This window comes from Balaenoptera borealis, assembly GCF_965194805.1.
Source record: "Balaenoptera borealis genome assembly, chromosome: 8".
Lineage (NCBI taxonomy): Eukaryota > Metazoa > Chordata > Mammalia > Artiodactyla > Balaenopteridae > Balaenoptera > Balaenoptera borealis.
This window is the reverse complement of record NC_138865.1, coordinates 6,076,566-6,091,956: the sequence shown is the minus strand read 5'-3', so window position 1 is coordinate 6,091,956 and position 15,391 is coordinate 6,076,566. Positions and strand designations below refer to the sequence as shown.

General features: G+C 45.4%; 2 protein-coding genes across 7 annotated transcripts in view; one reads left to right on the top strand and one right to left on the bottom strand.

Moving 5' to 3' along the window:
• Nucleotides 1-15,391, bottom strand: part of SAP30 (Sin3A associated protein 30) — a 101,332-nt gene that overhangs the window by 446 nt on the left and 85,495 nt on the right. For both annotated transcript variants that reach the window (XR_014247463.1, XR_014247464.1), the window contains 7 exons: nt 15,165-15,230; nt 7,728-8,063; nt 6,462-6,949; nt 4,246-4,293; nt 1,655-1,743; nt 1,359-1,395; nt 816-968 (listed from right to left, as the gene is read on the bottom strand). The gene's annotated coding sequence lies outside the window, so the exon portion shown is untranslated. The remainder of the gene's footprint in view (nt 1-815; nt 969-1,358; nt 1,396-1,654; nt 1,744-4,245; nt 4,294-6,461; nt 6,950-7,727; nt 8,064-15,164; nt 15,231-15,391) is intronic.
• LOC309633364 (uncharacterized protein) overlaps nt 1-15,391 on the top strand; it is a 93,264-nt gene that overhangs the window by 63,450 nt on the left and 14,423 nt on the right. Inside the window, exons 6-7 of one of the 5 annotated variants that reach the window (XR_014247455.1) lie at nt 7,289-7,589; nt 7,834-7,929. The exons of 2 other annotated variants lie outside the window; for them this stretch is intronic. Coding sequence is in view for 1 of the 3 variants with exons in the window: in XM_082402154.1 (XP_082258280.1) it covers nt 4,467-4,477 (11 nt within the window). In the remaining 2 variants the exon portion in view is untranslated. Of the gene's footprint in view, nt 1-4,466; nt 4,607-7,288; nt 7,590-7,833; nt 7,930-15,391 lie in introns of those variants that run through there. 2 more of the 5 variants (XR_014247454.1, XM_082402154.1) reach the window with 2 other exon arrangements.

Below are 15,391 nucleotides of genomic sequence, written 5' to 3'. Positions count from 1 at the left end.
GTGTTGGACAACAAGAGGGGAACAGTGTTTTGGATAGAGAGGTTAATCATAAACTCAGCAGAGGAACTCCGTTTCACAGTGATTTGGTTTCAAACTCCAATCCTGTTTCATCCTTACCCAATTCTTTCAGGGAATGGGGTGATTGATTACCACTCTGGCCACTTCCTGCTGAAATGGAACGTAGTCCTACCTTGATTTGGGGAATGGACACAGAGCTGGAAATATTCTCAAGTTCCAAGTCCTGGATCTGAGTCTTGTATAATAAAAATCTCATTCCCTGAGGAATTCAGGAGAATAAGCCTGAAAACCAGTCTGGACCTGGCACTTTGGGGGAGACTTGTAGCCAGGTAGCCAGTTGTGTGCTTTTATCTAAGTAGGTTTTAACTTCTGATGTGGTATTAACATATATATAACAGGAGCAATTGACCACTGCACGTATCCTTTTTCTGCTGACATCTAAAACAATTTTATTGTCTAAGAGTTTAATAGTTACAAGAGGAGATCTTGAGGTCATATGGTTGCAGCTGCCATCTGCCAGCAGACACTGCTTTGAGAATGGCTGGTGGCATCCCAAGTAGGACAGAGCTCAGAAAATTCAAGTTTTCAGCAATATAGGAATGTGCCTGAAATCACATGCACAATGGCCACCTAGTTTTACCTTGAACGTCTGAACCACATCTCCAGTTTTGACTTTCAAATGTATTGCACTCCTCCGTGGCCAAGGCAGATGTACAATGCATGTCCGAAAGGCCACAAAACAAGCTGCTCTGGTCAGTATAAGTTTAAGAAATCATGTATCAGCTAGAATGACTTACCCAGACCTCAAAATATGTAGATTTCCCATCGTCTCCCTTGTTAATTGCAAATTCTTCAACAGACCAAAACATGTCCCTTGATGCCAGGGTGATTTAGCTTCTTGCCCCAGGTCTAGATCATGTCCCTTGGTGCTAGGCCTCCTTTATATTTGCCTAGATATTCATGATGGGGGAAAACTGATCAAATATTGTGAACAGGCTCAGAGGTATGTTAATGGGTATACACTTTATAGGCCATACATTTTATTACTTATACCCAATTGCCACACAAGCATTGTACATGTGCTTTTAGCAGTAGACTTAAAGCAGGCAGTGTTCTCCACAAACACGTAAATTAAGTCTGGTCAGTTGACTACATAGGCTTTCCCAAACTGCCTGTGGTGGAACTCCTCAGGAGTCTTAGACTGAATTCCCAAAGGCCTCTCAAGGCCAGGAAATCCATGCCAAAGGCCTGCCATCAGATTCTGCCTCGGTGGCATTCTTGGTCCCCAAAATATCAAGATTCCTGTACATGCCAGGAGACAGACAGTCTTTCCCATTCACCTGATAAGGCTGCTCAGAACCCAAGGATCTCCAGTTTCTGGAGGGACCAGCCAGAGAGAAAAGAAAAATATTTCAGTTTTACTCAGCAAGGTATAATTTACCAAATTGCTGTAAGTCATGAGTCACTGGAGGGGAAGTGCTTCCCTATATCTGGAAAACACAAATCAAAATCAGTAATTTTCCAGACAAAACCCATAAACATTATAACCATATTCACCAGTTCACTTAGTAACCAATCCTTTTGTTAACTTTTTATGAAGCCATCAGGATTTCCATTAGGGTTTTTAATTTCTTACCTAGTTCAGCAGTATAATCTGAGGGACTTCGCTGGTGGTCCAGTGGTTAAGACTCTGCACTTCCACTGCAGGGGACACGGGTTCAATCCCTGGTTGGGGAATTAATATCGTGACTTAATTTTGCCATGTCGTGCGGCAAAAAAAAAAAGGTAGTATAATCTAAAATTTATTAGTCATTCCTATGAATCTTCTTGAAGATGAAGCACTTTTGCAAAGCATCAGCTTAACTGTCTATTAAAGACTTAAAAAGGCAAGGTTAAAGATCTGATTACAGTGTGTTAACAAAAAAGCTTAGTCAAGTTGCTGCGATATACAACATTTTAAGATAACCAGAATTATGACTGATAGCATTATACCAGGACATATCTACATTTCAGAAACTTTACATAATTTCTAGAATATCTATATTAATAACATTTATCTGTACTGTATAATCTGAGGAGGCTTATCACCCACTTGACAATGCTTCCCGTGTAATTCAACGTACCAAATAATACGAGTTAAATACTTCTCTCTAAGATGCGTCAAGGGCCCTCTAAAGCATCCCAAAGTTAGCTGAAGGTCAAAAGAATTTTAATTAAAATTTGATACTTGGGAAGTTCGTCAAAAAGTTTCAAAACACTTGGTCAAATAAGATCACAAGTCACTGTAAGACAATACTTGTTTCTTAACCAAAGTGAGAAGAGATCTCAGAAGCAAATATAGATCACTTAAAGGCAAGGAAGTTCACATAATCTGTTATCAAAAGCAGCATTCTGAGTAAACTTGTTCCCTTAGTAGAGAGGGACCAAATCTAGTTTTGCACCAGCCTATTTTTAATAACAAAATCCATTTACTTAAGTTTAACCTAATCTCAGCCCAACCATGTGTAGAACTCCAAACATATATCCTACTTTCCTGCTGTATACTGAAATGTTTCCTTTATTATTTTAGTAGCTTTAATTACATATTTAAATTTGAATCCAAAGCTCTGAACAAAAACGCTTAAATTTCTAGTGAAAACCAAGAAGCAATCAATTATGAACTGTCCTTTAGCATTCTGTAGGTTGGCAAACAAACAACAATAATAATTTTTTAAAACATCTGCTTTTTATAGAAAATATCTCAGTGTGGCACCAAACGTAGTCCCAGACACCTTTAGCTTCTATGTTCAGTACTTAATGTTTCAGTACCCTGCCTGGGAATGACCTAGCTATTCAGTAACCCCCCATCATCCCACCCAAACTAGCACAACTCTAAAATTTAAGTTACCAAATATCTGGAGGGACCACCCTTAAGTAGACATTCCCAAATCACAGCCATTTCTAAAGAGGTCACCCAAAAGCTCTCATCCTATATGCATCTAATTTACTTATAAGAATTTCATCATACCAAGCTAATTTTTTTTTCTGTTGACAAACTGCGCAACAGAAACAACATAAACCCATTCACCCTCAGTAAACCCAGGCACAATAAAAGACATGTCTGTATTGACCACACCAACAATTCCCTTCATACTTCCTTGCCAAGAGAATCCCAATACTGTTCAGTTATTAGGCCCATGATTTTCATTGGTCCCTCCTTAGCCCCAGTGGGTGAATGAGGATTAGGTTAAGGCAATCCTGGTGTAATTCCTTTTCTTCCTGGCAATATTTGATTTAGTACAGGTGCAACCTTGCTTAAGAACTGTGAAGGCAAATAAGGGAACTTTTGGGTTTCCTTTGCTCTTGAAAGGGACAAAAGGTTCATACTTTCCTGAATCTGGTCATTGTTGGATGAGGACTGGTGCCGTGGAAGCTGTCTTAAGATCATGAGGGAACAAATCCGAGGACAAAACTGACATGTAAGAATGGCAGAGGAAAATATGGCAAGAACCTGGATCCTTGATGTCACTGATTCACTGACTGAATCTATGCTGGAACCATTAGGAATTAGTCGTAATTGTTTAAGATACTTTTAGTTGTGTTTTCTATTACAAGCATTTAAAAGCATCCTAAGTAAGTAAGTAATGTTAAAGGCATCTCTCACAATTTATACTTATTTTTCGGAAACGCTTACTAGAAATTTCTATTGCTGGTTATAAGATTTATCCTAAATAGTTTGAATTTTCTAAAAGACATGTCTGTATTAGTCAAACCAACAAGCTTAAGCTAGCTTCATATCAATTCCATAGTGAGTATTTCCCAGATCATGAGGACCTGAAATTCATTTTGGCCTGTTTTCTAAATAGTAGTAAGTATTTAATTTGTAAGCGTTTACTTTTAAGTCTATTAAATAGAGCTCATTTACAAGTTAACCTCAGCAATACTATCCAAAGACAAAGACACCTAATCATAATGAAACATACATACATCCAGATAAACAAGAGCTCTCATAGCCGGCATACTTCTATGCAAGACAAATGTAAACATACAAAGAACAAAATCTAATACCTGCAGAAAAAAAACAAAAGGGTGAAGTCCAACAATTTCCTCAACAAGGATCCTACTTTTTAACAACAAACAACATGCAAATGTAAAGATAAGGAATCATTACCACACGTGTCATGGCAATTCACCTGGCAAATGCAAACCAAAAATAACAGTTGGAATAGGTTGAATTTACTTAGTTACCTTCAAGCTTGCTCCTCAGAATATTTTTGTTCTCTTGGGGACAGAATTCTGAAAAAAAGGTATTTTATCAAGCCAGCTTTCTCTTAACTGCATATGCAAAAAGAACCAGTTTTGGAATTTTAAGAGAGTTTCATCATCTTAATTAATTTAGTCCAGAGTCTAAAGAATGTAGTGGTGGTGAAGTGTTAAAAAAAAAATACCTTCTTTCTCTCTCTTTCTAGGAGCATACTGAAGATCTCCCAGTTTTGCAAAATACATGGTAGGGGTACTATAAGATGGAACAGAGATCTGATTAGCCATACTTAATTATTCATGGCCGGTGTTATCTAATATTAATAAAGCAAACAAATGCAATGCAAAATGGTCTTTCACGATCACAGTTCCCTAGCACCAAAAAGGGAGATACCCATTCATTGCAAAAGGAAAATCCCAACCAATGCTCGACCACAGGTGAAACCCAACACAATAGGGAAGGATACCCTGGTGCCATCATACGTGAGCCCTGTTACCGAAGATGTCTCAACTGACCAGTGCATACTGATACACACACATACAAACAACAAACGTATGGTCTCACTAACAAAGGCACAAGCTGGAGTGGCTCACCCCAAAACAATACACACACACAAAAACACAAATAACAAATAAGCTACGGTCACACAGAAGATCAGTGGAGTTGTAGTCTAAAATTCCATTTCTACTCCCAGATGGAGGTCTCCAAATAGACTGGCTTAGCTCTCAAAAGAGAACAGACCCAGAGTGTCTCACTTCCCACAAGGGAAGTAACCCAAATGGAGTGGAGAGAATTCCCAGCCTGTGCAAGATGGAGCGACTTACCCCCAAGTGACACCAAATGTGGACCATAGCTCTGGATGTTTCTCTGCTCCAAATGGCCTTGTGCACTGGGGCAGCTGACGCCTCTCAGGGAGAGTCCCTTGCAGTTCCCCGGAGCAAAATGAGCTCCAGCAGCTGCTGGGAACTTGGGAAGGGGCTGTCCCTGGCCGGGGTCCACCCGCCACAGGCACAGATTCCTGGCTGGCTCGCCATAATTGTTACCAAACGCAAGTCTGTGTGCCTAATACACAGGCCAAACAATACTGAAACATCAGAGTTTGGAGCAGAGAGGTTTATTGTGGGGCCAGGCAAGGAGACAGGTGGCTCATGCCTTAAAAAGGCCAAACTCCCGAAAAGCTATCAGCAAAGCCCTTTTAAAGGCAAGGTGAGGGAGGGGTGTGGTTAGTTATTGCAAACTTCTTGGTGTCAGATCCTTTGTTCTTGTAGCTGTCCAGTAGGCCAGGTCACGTTCCTGTCAGTCTCTGTTCAGGTCAGGTCAAGGTCAGGCTATCCTGTATATTTCAAGCCATAGGCAACATTCTTTTACAAAAGGTGCAGAGCCAGCATGACTAAGCAGAGGCAACAGGGCACAAAGGTTGGAGCTAAAGAAATAGATCCAATATGGAGTCAGATTTATTCTTCTCTATTACAAGACCACACACACACCACACCACACACACACCCCAACTTCAGATTCAAGTCCCCCATGCATGGCATCACAGGGTCCTGTGGGGGAAACAACTTAGTCCCTTCCTTCAGTGATCCGACGCTGGAGTTTTTCTGCAGTGTTCTTCCAGCATGGCTGTGCAGCGAAGGCTTGAGCGTCTCCAGGGGCAGAGAGCTCAGCCCTTTCTCAAGAGCTCTGTTAGGAAGTACTCCCCCCACACCCCTGGGTTTTTTAGCATAAATCTGTTCTCACGGCGACCACCCTTTACCACTGGTTTCCGCCCCCACCCTGGGAAAACCTTCCTCTCCACGACCTCCAGAGCATTCGGACAGCAAGCGTGCCCCCCCCTTCTATCCATGTGAATCCTGTTCCTTTGTCCCAGTGTCGCATGGTTTGTGTCCCCTTCTGGTCTGGATGCATCTGCCCTGCATGTGTCACGTTTGGGGCTAATGTTGCCCCTGAGGTGTGGTGCCCACAGTCAGACACAGCACACTGGGTGTGGTGACTGTCCATCAATAATTTGGCACTTGGATGGCTTTTCTCGAGACAGATTGCCTTTCTCAACGTGAGCCCTTGAAGGCTGACATGGGTCACTTTTGGGGACAGTGTAATGATGGGTCTGAGTAAGGCCAGAGGGTCTTGCTCCTTTGCCATGTGCAGTGGTTCCCAGACAGTGGCCCACAGGACACAGGTCACCAACGGTCAGGGGACTTACTGTGCAAAGGTTGTCAACTGTGACTCTGCTTCCATGCTGGAACCTGGGTGCCCTTGATGCCCTTGAAGTGTTCTTCATCTGTCTCTGGAGGGCCTGCTACACGTATACATTCCGTGACCAGTGCAATGTGTTTATGAGCGGGTGCATAATAAATTACTGGAAATAGCTGAGGTTTTAATCCTCCCTTAATACAGAAAGTTTGACTCCTGTCAGCCATGGTCTCTGTTTAAAATATTTAGGAGTTTGTTTCCACAGCGGTCTGCCAAAGCCTTCCATGATGGATGGCGGAAGCCAAGCCGAGTCAGGGCCACTTCACTCACTGTGGAGGTGCGGGGGCCGGGGGACGTGCTCCTGCTTCTCATACCACGTCAAGGAGCCAAGACTGTTCTGTGAGAAGAGTAGGAAGCCACTCGAGGACACGTAGAATTTCCGTCTCCAGTCTGAGGGTTAAGGACAGCGATGTCCAGCATCTTCTTTGTCAGGGGCTCCTCTGTTGAAGCCATTTGTCTGTTAGTATCCGGGTTTCCCTGGGGACGTGTCCTTTACACTAGTTTTCTCTTTCAGAGCTGCTATTGTGACTGGTCACCCAGGTACGACACAGGTATTTCTATCCACCTGCCCCACACCAAAGCCCTCCCTTATCCTGGGCAGGAAGGGCCCCCGGGGTCCTTTAGAACCTCACACTGATACCTGCAGGGAAGGGCCTGATCCTAAAATACATGAGAGGACCCAGCACTGAACACCTGGGTGATGCCCTCGTGAGAAACTCAGGAAGTGCCACTTGAGATGACGGGTCTGTTAGTGGTGCTACCCCGTTATCCTTACAGACACGAAGTTCCCTGCAAGCTTGCCTGCCTGCTCCCTAGTAAAGGAGGCGAAACAATAAGTACAGGTGCGCTGCCCTGCCGTGTGGGAAGCGCTCGCGCACCCAGCACTTGATGCCCAGACCGGTCCCTGCCTCGCCTCCCGTCTCCTCCACTCCGGCCATCCCGAGCCGTGTCGCCGGCGGCACCATTACCGACCCTCCTCCTCACTGTGGGAACTTCCTCAGGCATCCCAGGCCCTGCCGGGACGTGCAGACCCCACGGCTTTCCTGTAACACTCTCCCTTCCACCAAAGTGCTCTTCGGTAGGTCTGCGAACGCCTCATTGTACCGCGTCTGCGCACCTGCATGGGGGTCGGAGCCCTCTTCCCGCTCTTGGTCCAGCCTCGCCCTCCCGTCCAGGCCCCCGACTGCGCGGCCCCCAGCGCGCTCTGCTCACTCACAGGGAACCGGGGTGCTTCTGTCCTGGTGCCGCGCTTGGCGTGCGCTGTGTCACGTCGGGCAGGAGACGGTTCTCCACGGGCCTCTCCTGTGTCTGACATCTTGCAGGCAGAGACGCTTACACCTCTGTTCTGGAGGGACCGTCTTTACAAGGACGCCTACAAGTGGGCAGCCTGGAACCTCGGAGACGGAGGTTCCCTCTGGAGAAGGGGCGGCACCCTTACTTCCCATCGTACAAGGCTTGCCTGCCTTGAGCCCCAGGTTCCTCTCCTGTAATGACACCTGCCGCCGTGCAGTCGCCGTGTGGCCACCCGAGTCACCCTGCGGGAACTGGGGAACTAGCACAAGAAAGGACTGGCACTCAGACTACTGCTATAATTCAGTCCTTTATCTCTGACCCAGGGTCCTGTGTCTCCTGCCAGCACCCAGGACACTGGCGGGCTAGCTCCTCACTTACAAGTGGGGGAAAATCTCAGCCCTTTCACAGCTCTTGACAGGACCTTACTCTGGGAGTCTCATCTCCCCCAAATGAGAAAGTCAAGGGTAGAGACAGGAATCCTGTATTATATTTCCTAACACCTCTGATGTTTTCCCCTACACATTCTAGTACACAGTAAGGTTTTTTGATGATGATATAAATGATACTGATAATAAAGGCAAATAATCATAGCAAGAAGCTCCCTAGTTTGACTCAGTTTCCACCCATAATCTTTCCTGTTCTGCATGGCTCTGGGTCTCTCAAGCAATAGGGTCTTTTTTTAATTGCATGTGTGCAAGAGCGGATGGGCAAGGAGCAAGTGCGGGGAGCCTAGGGAACAAGATGAAGGGAACAGGTTCCATAACCAACCTGTGGCAGAGATTCCTAATTGCCACTCAATATTCATTCTCCCTTTGTTTTCCTTGTTAAAATAATCCCAATTATTGTTTTAGCTGAGAACTTCACGGCTAGCTAAAATCATACATTTCTCAGTCAGCTTGGTAGCCAGATCTGGCGCATCACAGACTTCTAGCTGAGGAGACATAGTGGAAGTAGAAGAGAGCGTTCCCTCATTTTCACGCCTTTTTTCTTCCTACTGCCTGGATTGCAGATATAATTGTTGGCACTCCAGCAGCCATACTGGCCCACGAAGTGAATTTGGAAATAGAATTCATGCATAGTGAGTAACAAGATAGGAGGAGCCCCTGATACCACGAAGCCACCAAACCATCTGTGAACTGACTTCGTTTCATGAGAGAAAAAGAAACTTCTCTTTTCTTTAAACCACTGTTATTTTGGATCTTCTAGCAACCTAATCCTAACTACTACACAAACTCAATTTTCACTGAGTGTGGAGTATATTATAAATCACACTTCCTAAGAAAGGTGCCATCCTATGTCCTTTTGACACTCAAAACATTGAAAAGTGAGGGCTACGATCAAATCACGTACATGTCTCCATGCAGCCCAACAGCAAACCCATTTTAAACAACTGAATTCAATTCTATTTTATGAAGAACTTAGTCTGACTCACACGTGTGTAGTGTGTCTTAGGGATACTTACATAAACATATTTAGGAATGGCTTGTTTCAAATATTTTCTAACAGTTTGAACGTAAAGATTTTATTACCTAAAAAAAAATGTCGTAGGTACTTTGAAAATGCTTCATAACTTCGCATGCCACCAGCACAGCCCAATTCAGCCTGGGCCCGGCTTCCAACCTTGGCATCCTTCCTCCTGTACCCCAGTGATTTTAATCCCTTGGGCCAACCCCAAGCCAAGGCAAGAGACGCCCCAGCCCTACCAGCTCCACAGCCTGGGACCTTGGCTTCAGGTGACCATTGCTACCATCGGCTGCCTTATGCAAAATGTGATCCTTAATAAACCCTTCCGTGGAATGTGGAGAGGGAGCACGGCGGGCAATGCTAAAAGCACTCATGTTCTAGATTCTAGCCCCAGCTCCGTGGTGGAGCAGTTGTGCTGCCGTCAGGAATGCACGGGCGTTCTGTCTCCATGTCCTCACCTGACAGAAAAGGAATGAAGCACACTGTCTTGGAGGTTTCACAGAGCAATTCATGAGGAAGAGCTCTGTAACTAGAAGGGCCCCATCACGTCACAGACCATGAAGATGGGGACTCCTGACATTTAGAAATCCAATGGAAAAGGAAGGAAACCATGGGCTTAGCCTACTGGGCATGTATTAATTTTAGAAGGGTGTCAACCCCTATCATCTGTAACTTCTTGGATGTCTATCAACCCAAACCTATTAGGATCTTCTTTGGAGAGTCATCTCAGAGGAACTGTTTCCTTCTGACCTCTTGTCCAACATACACAGTGGAGGCTAAGGGTATTGTTTTAACTCATCAAACCAAATAAGGTTTATTAATATTGACCAGAGACTTATTAATACGTCTTTTGTTACCCAAACGTTATTGACCAGAGACGTTTCAATATTGATTTACATAACAAATCACCAGCCACAGGCGTTAGATCCTGCAAAAATCCCCTGGTCAATAAATGAGTTAATTAAAAGAATTTAGGTATCGGTCTCAGAACAGCAAGATTTGCCTGGTACCTTCCGAAAGACCAAGGGCAGATGGTGGCATTTCAATGTTCACCATTATAGCAGTGCTACTATTTACTATTTTAAAAGATCATCAGGGATACAGGCAAGGCTCATTCTTTAGTCAGTGGTTTCTCAAACACCATGAGGAGAACCTGCTGTCTTCCTGGTGAAGTTCTCAGTCAGGACTGTAGAGAGAAGCCCACAGTTCTGAGATGGAGCGCAGAAGTCAGATGCAGGGGGCTCTCTGAGTTGGGCTAACTTGTCAACCTGCTCACCCCCGGTAGGTGGCCTACGTTTAGATCCCAGCTTTGCTATTCGCTTTCACGTAATCCTGGTCCCATAACCGAACTTCAGTTTCCTCATCTATAAAATGGGAATGACAGAACATACTAGATGCTTGTTACTTTCAATCCCATTCCTCCTACTTTCTCAAAAAACAAACAAACAAATAAACAAAAAAACAATATCTATAGGATCAGAGACCGTTGCTACATGCGCCGGGGCCTTGGGGACTCTGGGCCTCCCTCCCAGCGTCCCTTAGAGGGTCAAGAAGAGATGAAGGCTGATTCAGAGACGTTCCTTGGCGAAACAACTTCAAGACTTGTGTGGGATGGAACTCTACTGAATGACCTCAAACCAAAGGGGCAGAATTGTGAAGTAGACAAAGTCTGTGCTCAGTTCCCCTGCCTCCCAATTCCAGACCCGCTCTCCCTCCCGAGAAGATGTTTGTTCTTGGACACCAGTGTCCCTTAGCTGCTCATGGAGGCTCAGGTCGTCTTTGCCTCCCGGGGAAGTCCAGTGCCCAGGGTGGGTCTCAGGCACCACGCTCTCATCTCTCAGTCATCCTCATCAAAACTTCCTTATGCACCAGACTCTTCTCGAAGAAGGTCTGATAAGGCGATTCACTCAGTGGTTAAGGAGCTCATAAGATTCTTGGGGTTTCCCTGTTCAAGACAATTAGCAGTTCCTCCCATAGGAGATTTTAAGGCTAAGGCATCACCAAGAAGCCCTTTTATTCTCTTTCCTAAGCCCCATCTTGAACCCATGGGTAAAAAGATTTTTATTTGCCAAAGAGGCGAAGTAATAAGCAGTCACGCAGTGCTGGCCATGGGCTGCGGCCACCAGCGCCGCCCGGGCCTGACCTAGCTGCTGCCCCCAGCAAGACGCCTGAGCAGGAAGGCTTTCTGAGCCCTGTCGCTGGCTTGTGAACCTATTATTAGGCTTCCAAGATGAGCCTTTAGGAATTTCTGGCCTTAAGAAAGGATTTTGAGAATAGGCTGGTGAGGTACCATTTTTTACGGCAACGAACTGTGTAAGTGCCCTCCTAGCCCACCGACGGGAGAGGCACACCTGAGCCCAGAGCACTGCCTCTGCCTTTCCCTGTCCTAAGACAGGCGACACCAAGAAAGGGGGGAAGTCCTTTCAGCCTCAAAGGTCTTTCCAGTTGAAAACGCTCAGTGCTGAAGTGGCAAAATAAAATCACCCATCGACAAAAGTGTCAAGGGACCCAGCCCACCTCAAAGGGCTTCTCCCCCGAGCCGGGGTGTAGGAAGGAGTCTGGCACCAGCCTGCCTGCCCTGTGCAGGCAGGGGAGACAGCAAGCAAGACCCAGGGAAAGTCGCTCGAGAATGGAGACCTTTGCGGGCCGCTGGAGCCGAGGGGCTGAGGCCAGAGCGGTCAGGTCGCTGCAGATGGAGACAAGATGCTCTGTGACACGCCAAGCTGTGCGCTGGGAGGCCCGCACACAAACCCCAGCCAGGCTCTCACGCCCGCTCTGTCCCCCTCCGCAGAAAGGCCTTATCAACTGTCACACACGGGTATTTTCAGCCACACTCGGCTGCAGGGATAAACACGGTGTCCGCAGTAGCACCCTTGACTACAAAGGACAACTGTGACAAATGTCAGGGCCCTTTGAATTTGAAGATAGCCTTGTTAACTACTGCGGAGGCCGGACTTTCTGCTGTCAACAGAGCTTCTCAAGTTATTTACGCCCGCGGCGACTTGCATTAGATCATCCCGCCCCCCACTTTTAGCTGCTTCCCTGCGACACGTCAGAATGAAAGCCAGCCTGCTGTCAGCAGTCACATGTCCCACATCGCCTGGACGACCACTGAAATGGGAGGTCCCACCGCGGGCTTGAGGCCTCTCCACGTTAGCCCGACTCTAACTCCCCTGGGGAACTTAATCGATGGCACAAAATGCTATCTCATCCTTCATTCTGGAAACTCTGAAAGCCTTCCAACAGAATAAATCACTCTGTGAGGCTCCTTAAACGCCCAGTCTCAACCATGCCTGCAAGGATTCTTGAAAAACCTGCACAAGGAGGCTATTGTATGCGTGTACAAATAGATGACACAATTCCAGGGTTTAATACTATCCGCCAAGTTAAACTACTGTGGAGCAGCTGCGCACATGTGAAATGATGCCTGGCACCACTGGAGACCCATAAATCAGCCCTGGCATACTTTCCTCCTATTAAGAGAGTCAAATAAGAAGAAAATCCACAAATTAAGATGTGTCTAGGACATGGAAGACATTGCCATTCCTCTCTGAATGCAAAAATAAATAAAAATTAGGCTTCATTTTGCTGGGGTTTCTTTCCGAGGGACACAAGTTTTCCAGCATGTGAAAACCTGGCAGAAAACCTTGTTCTGAGCAGGGTCATGTTGGGCTGGTTGGTTTGTCTTTCTGTATGTCACAGGCAAAACAGAAGTGATGAGCCAACCTGAGAGGCAGTTGTTCTTTACAAGGAGCGGACGGGGGCTTCCCTGGTGGCGCAGTGGTTGAGAATCCACCTGCCAATGCCGGGGACACGGGTTCGAGCCCCGGTTGGGGAAGATCCCACATGCCGCGGAGCAACTAAGCCCGTGAGCCACAATTACTGAGCCTGCACTCTAGAGCCCGCGAGCCACAGCTACTGAAGCCTGCGTGCCTACAGCTTGTGCTCCACAACAAGAGAAGCCACAAGAATGAGAAGCCCGCGCACCGCAACGATGAGTAGCCCCCGCTCGCCGCAACTAGAGAAAGCCCGCACGCAGCAACGAAGACCCAACACAGCCATAAATAAATAAATAAACAAATAAATAAACAAATAAATGAATAAATAAGGAGTGGACAGATAAGCCAGGAACCCAACGCAGCCATAAATATATACATACATACATACATACATAAGAAATGGATGGATAAGCCAGGAACCCAAACTCTCCCAGGAAAATTATAACCAGGTTATACGTGTAGGGCCCTGCCTCTGTGCAGTTCATCCCTTTGTTCTGGCTTGTTCGTCTGCAGGACAACGACACACAGCAGAGGTCAGATGGCTGGGCCACTGGATGCCTCCATCCAGCCTTGGGTGAATGGCTTGGCTGGAGAAGCCAGGTCAGACTAAGATGAAGGGAAGTTGCATCATTATAAAGTTGGGTCACCAGTGGAGAGAGTGACCAACCACCTCAGTCAGCCTGCATCTGAGGGGGTTCCTGAGATGCATGAGTTTTGGTGCTAAAATGAGAAGTATCCTTGGCAAACTGGGCAGAGTTTGTCACCCCAGTAAGAGACCGAGTTCTAGGCTATTTGGGAAAATTGAATCATCTATGAGTCTAAACAAGCTGATAACTCTCAGCTTCTCTTTAGCTGAGTGACGTCAACACAGACAATCCAGTCCCCAGCTACAGTGACTCCGCAGTGTCACAGATGTCCCAATTAACATCAATGAGCTGAACCTTTGCTTTGTGCTCAGCATGGCGCTGTGTACTGAGTAGGGATAAAAAGGCAAGTGCAAAGAATGAAATTAGAACACTCCCTAACACCATACACAAAAATAAACTCAAAATGGATTAAAGACCTAAATGTAAGGCCAGACACCATAAAACTCTTAGAGGAAAACATAGGCAGAACACTCTATGACATAAATCACTTCAAGATCCTTTTTGACCCCCCTCCTAGAGAAATGGAAATAAAAACAAAAATAAACAAATGGGACCTAATGAGACTTAAAAGCTTTTGCACAGCAAAGAAAACCATAAACAAGACGAAAAGACAACCCTCAGAATAGGAGAAAATATTTGCAAATGAAGAAACTGACAAAGGACTAATCTCCCAAATTTACAAGCAGCTGATGCAGCTCCATATCAAAAAAACAAGCAACCCAATCCAAAAATGGGCAGAAGACCTAAATAGACATTTCTCTAAAGAAGATATACAGATTGCCAACAAACACATGAAAGGATGCTCAACATCACTAATCATTAGAGAAATGCAAATCAAAACTACAGTGAGGTATCACCTCACACCAGTCAGAATGGCCATCATCAAAAAATCTACAAACAATAAATGCTGGAGAGGGTGTGGAGAAAAGGGAACCCTCTTGCACTGTTGGTGAGAATGTAAATTGATACAGCCACTATGGAGAACAGTATGGAGGTTCCTTAAAAAAGTAAGAATAGAACTACCATACGACCCAGCAATCCCACTACTGGGCATATACCCTGAGAAAACCATAATTGAAAAAGAGTCATGTACCACAATGTTCACTGCAGCTCTATTTACAATAGCCAGGACATGGAAGCATCCTAAGTGTCCATCAACAGATGAATGGATAAAGAAGATGTGGCACATATATACAATGGAATATTACTCAGCCATAAAAGGAAACGAAATTGAGTTATTTGTAGTGAGGTGGATGGACCTAGAGACTGTCATACAGAGTGAAGTAAGTCAGAAAGAGAAAAACAAATACCGTATGCTAACACATATATATGGAATCTAAAGAAAAAAAATGGTTCTGAAGAACCTAGGGGCAGGACAGGAATAAAGACGCAGATGTAGAGAATGGACTTGAGGACATGGGGAGGGGGAAGGGTAAGCTGGGAAGAAGTGAGAGAGTGGCATGGACTTACCAAATAGGTAGCTAGTGGGAAGCAGCTGCATAGCACGGGGAGATCAGCTTGGTGCTTTGCAACCACCTAGAGGGGTGGGAGGGAGACGCAAGAGGGAAGAGATATGGGGATATATGTATATGTATAGCTGATTCACTTTGTTATAAAGCAGAAACTAACACACCATTGTAAAGCAATTATACTCCATTAAAGATGTTAAAAAAATTAAAATTAAAAATTAAAAATAA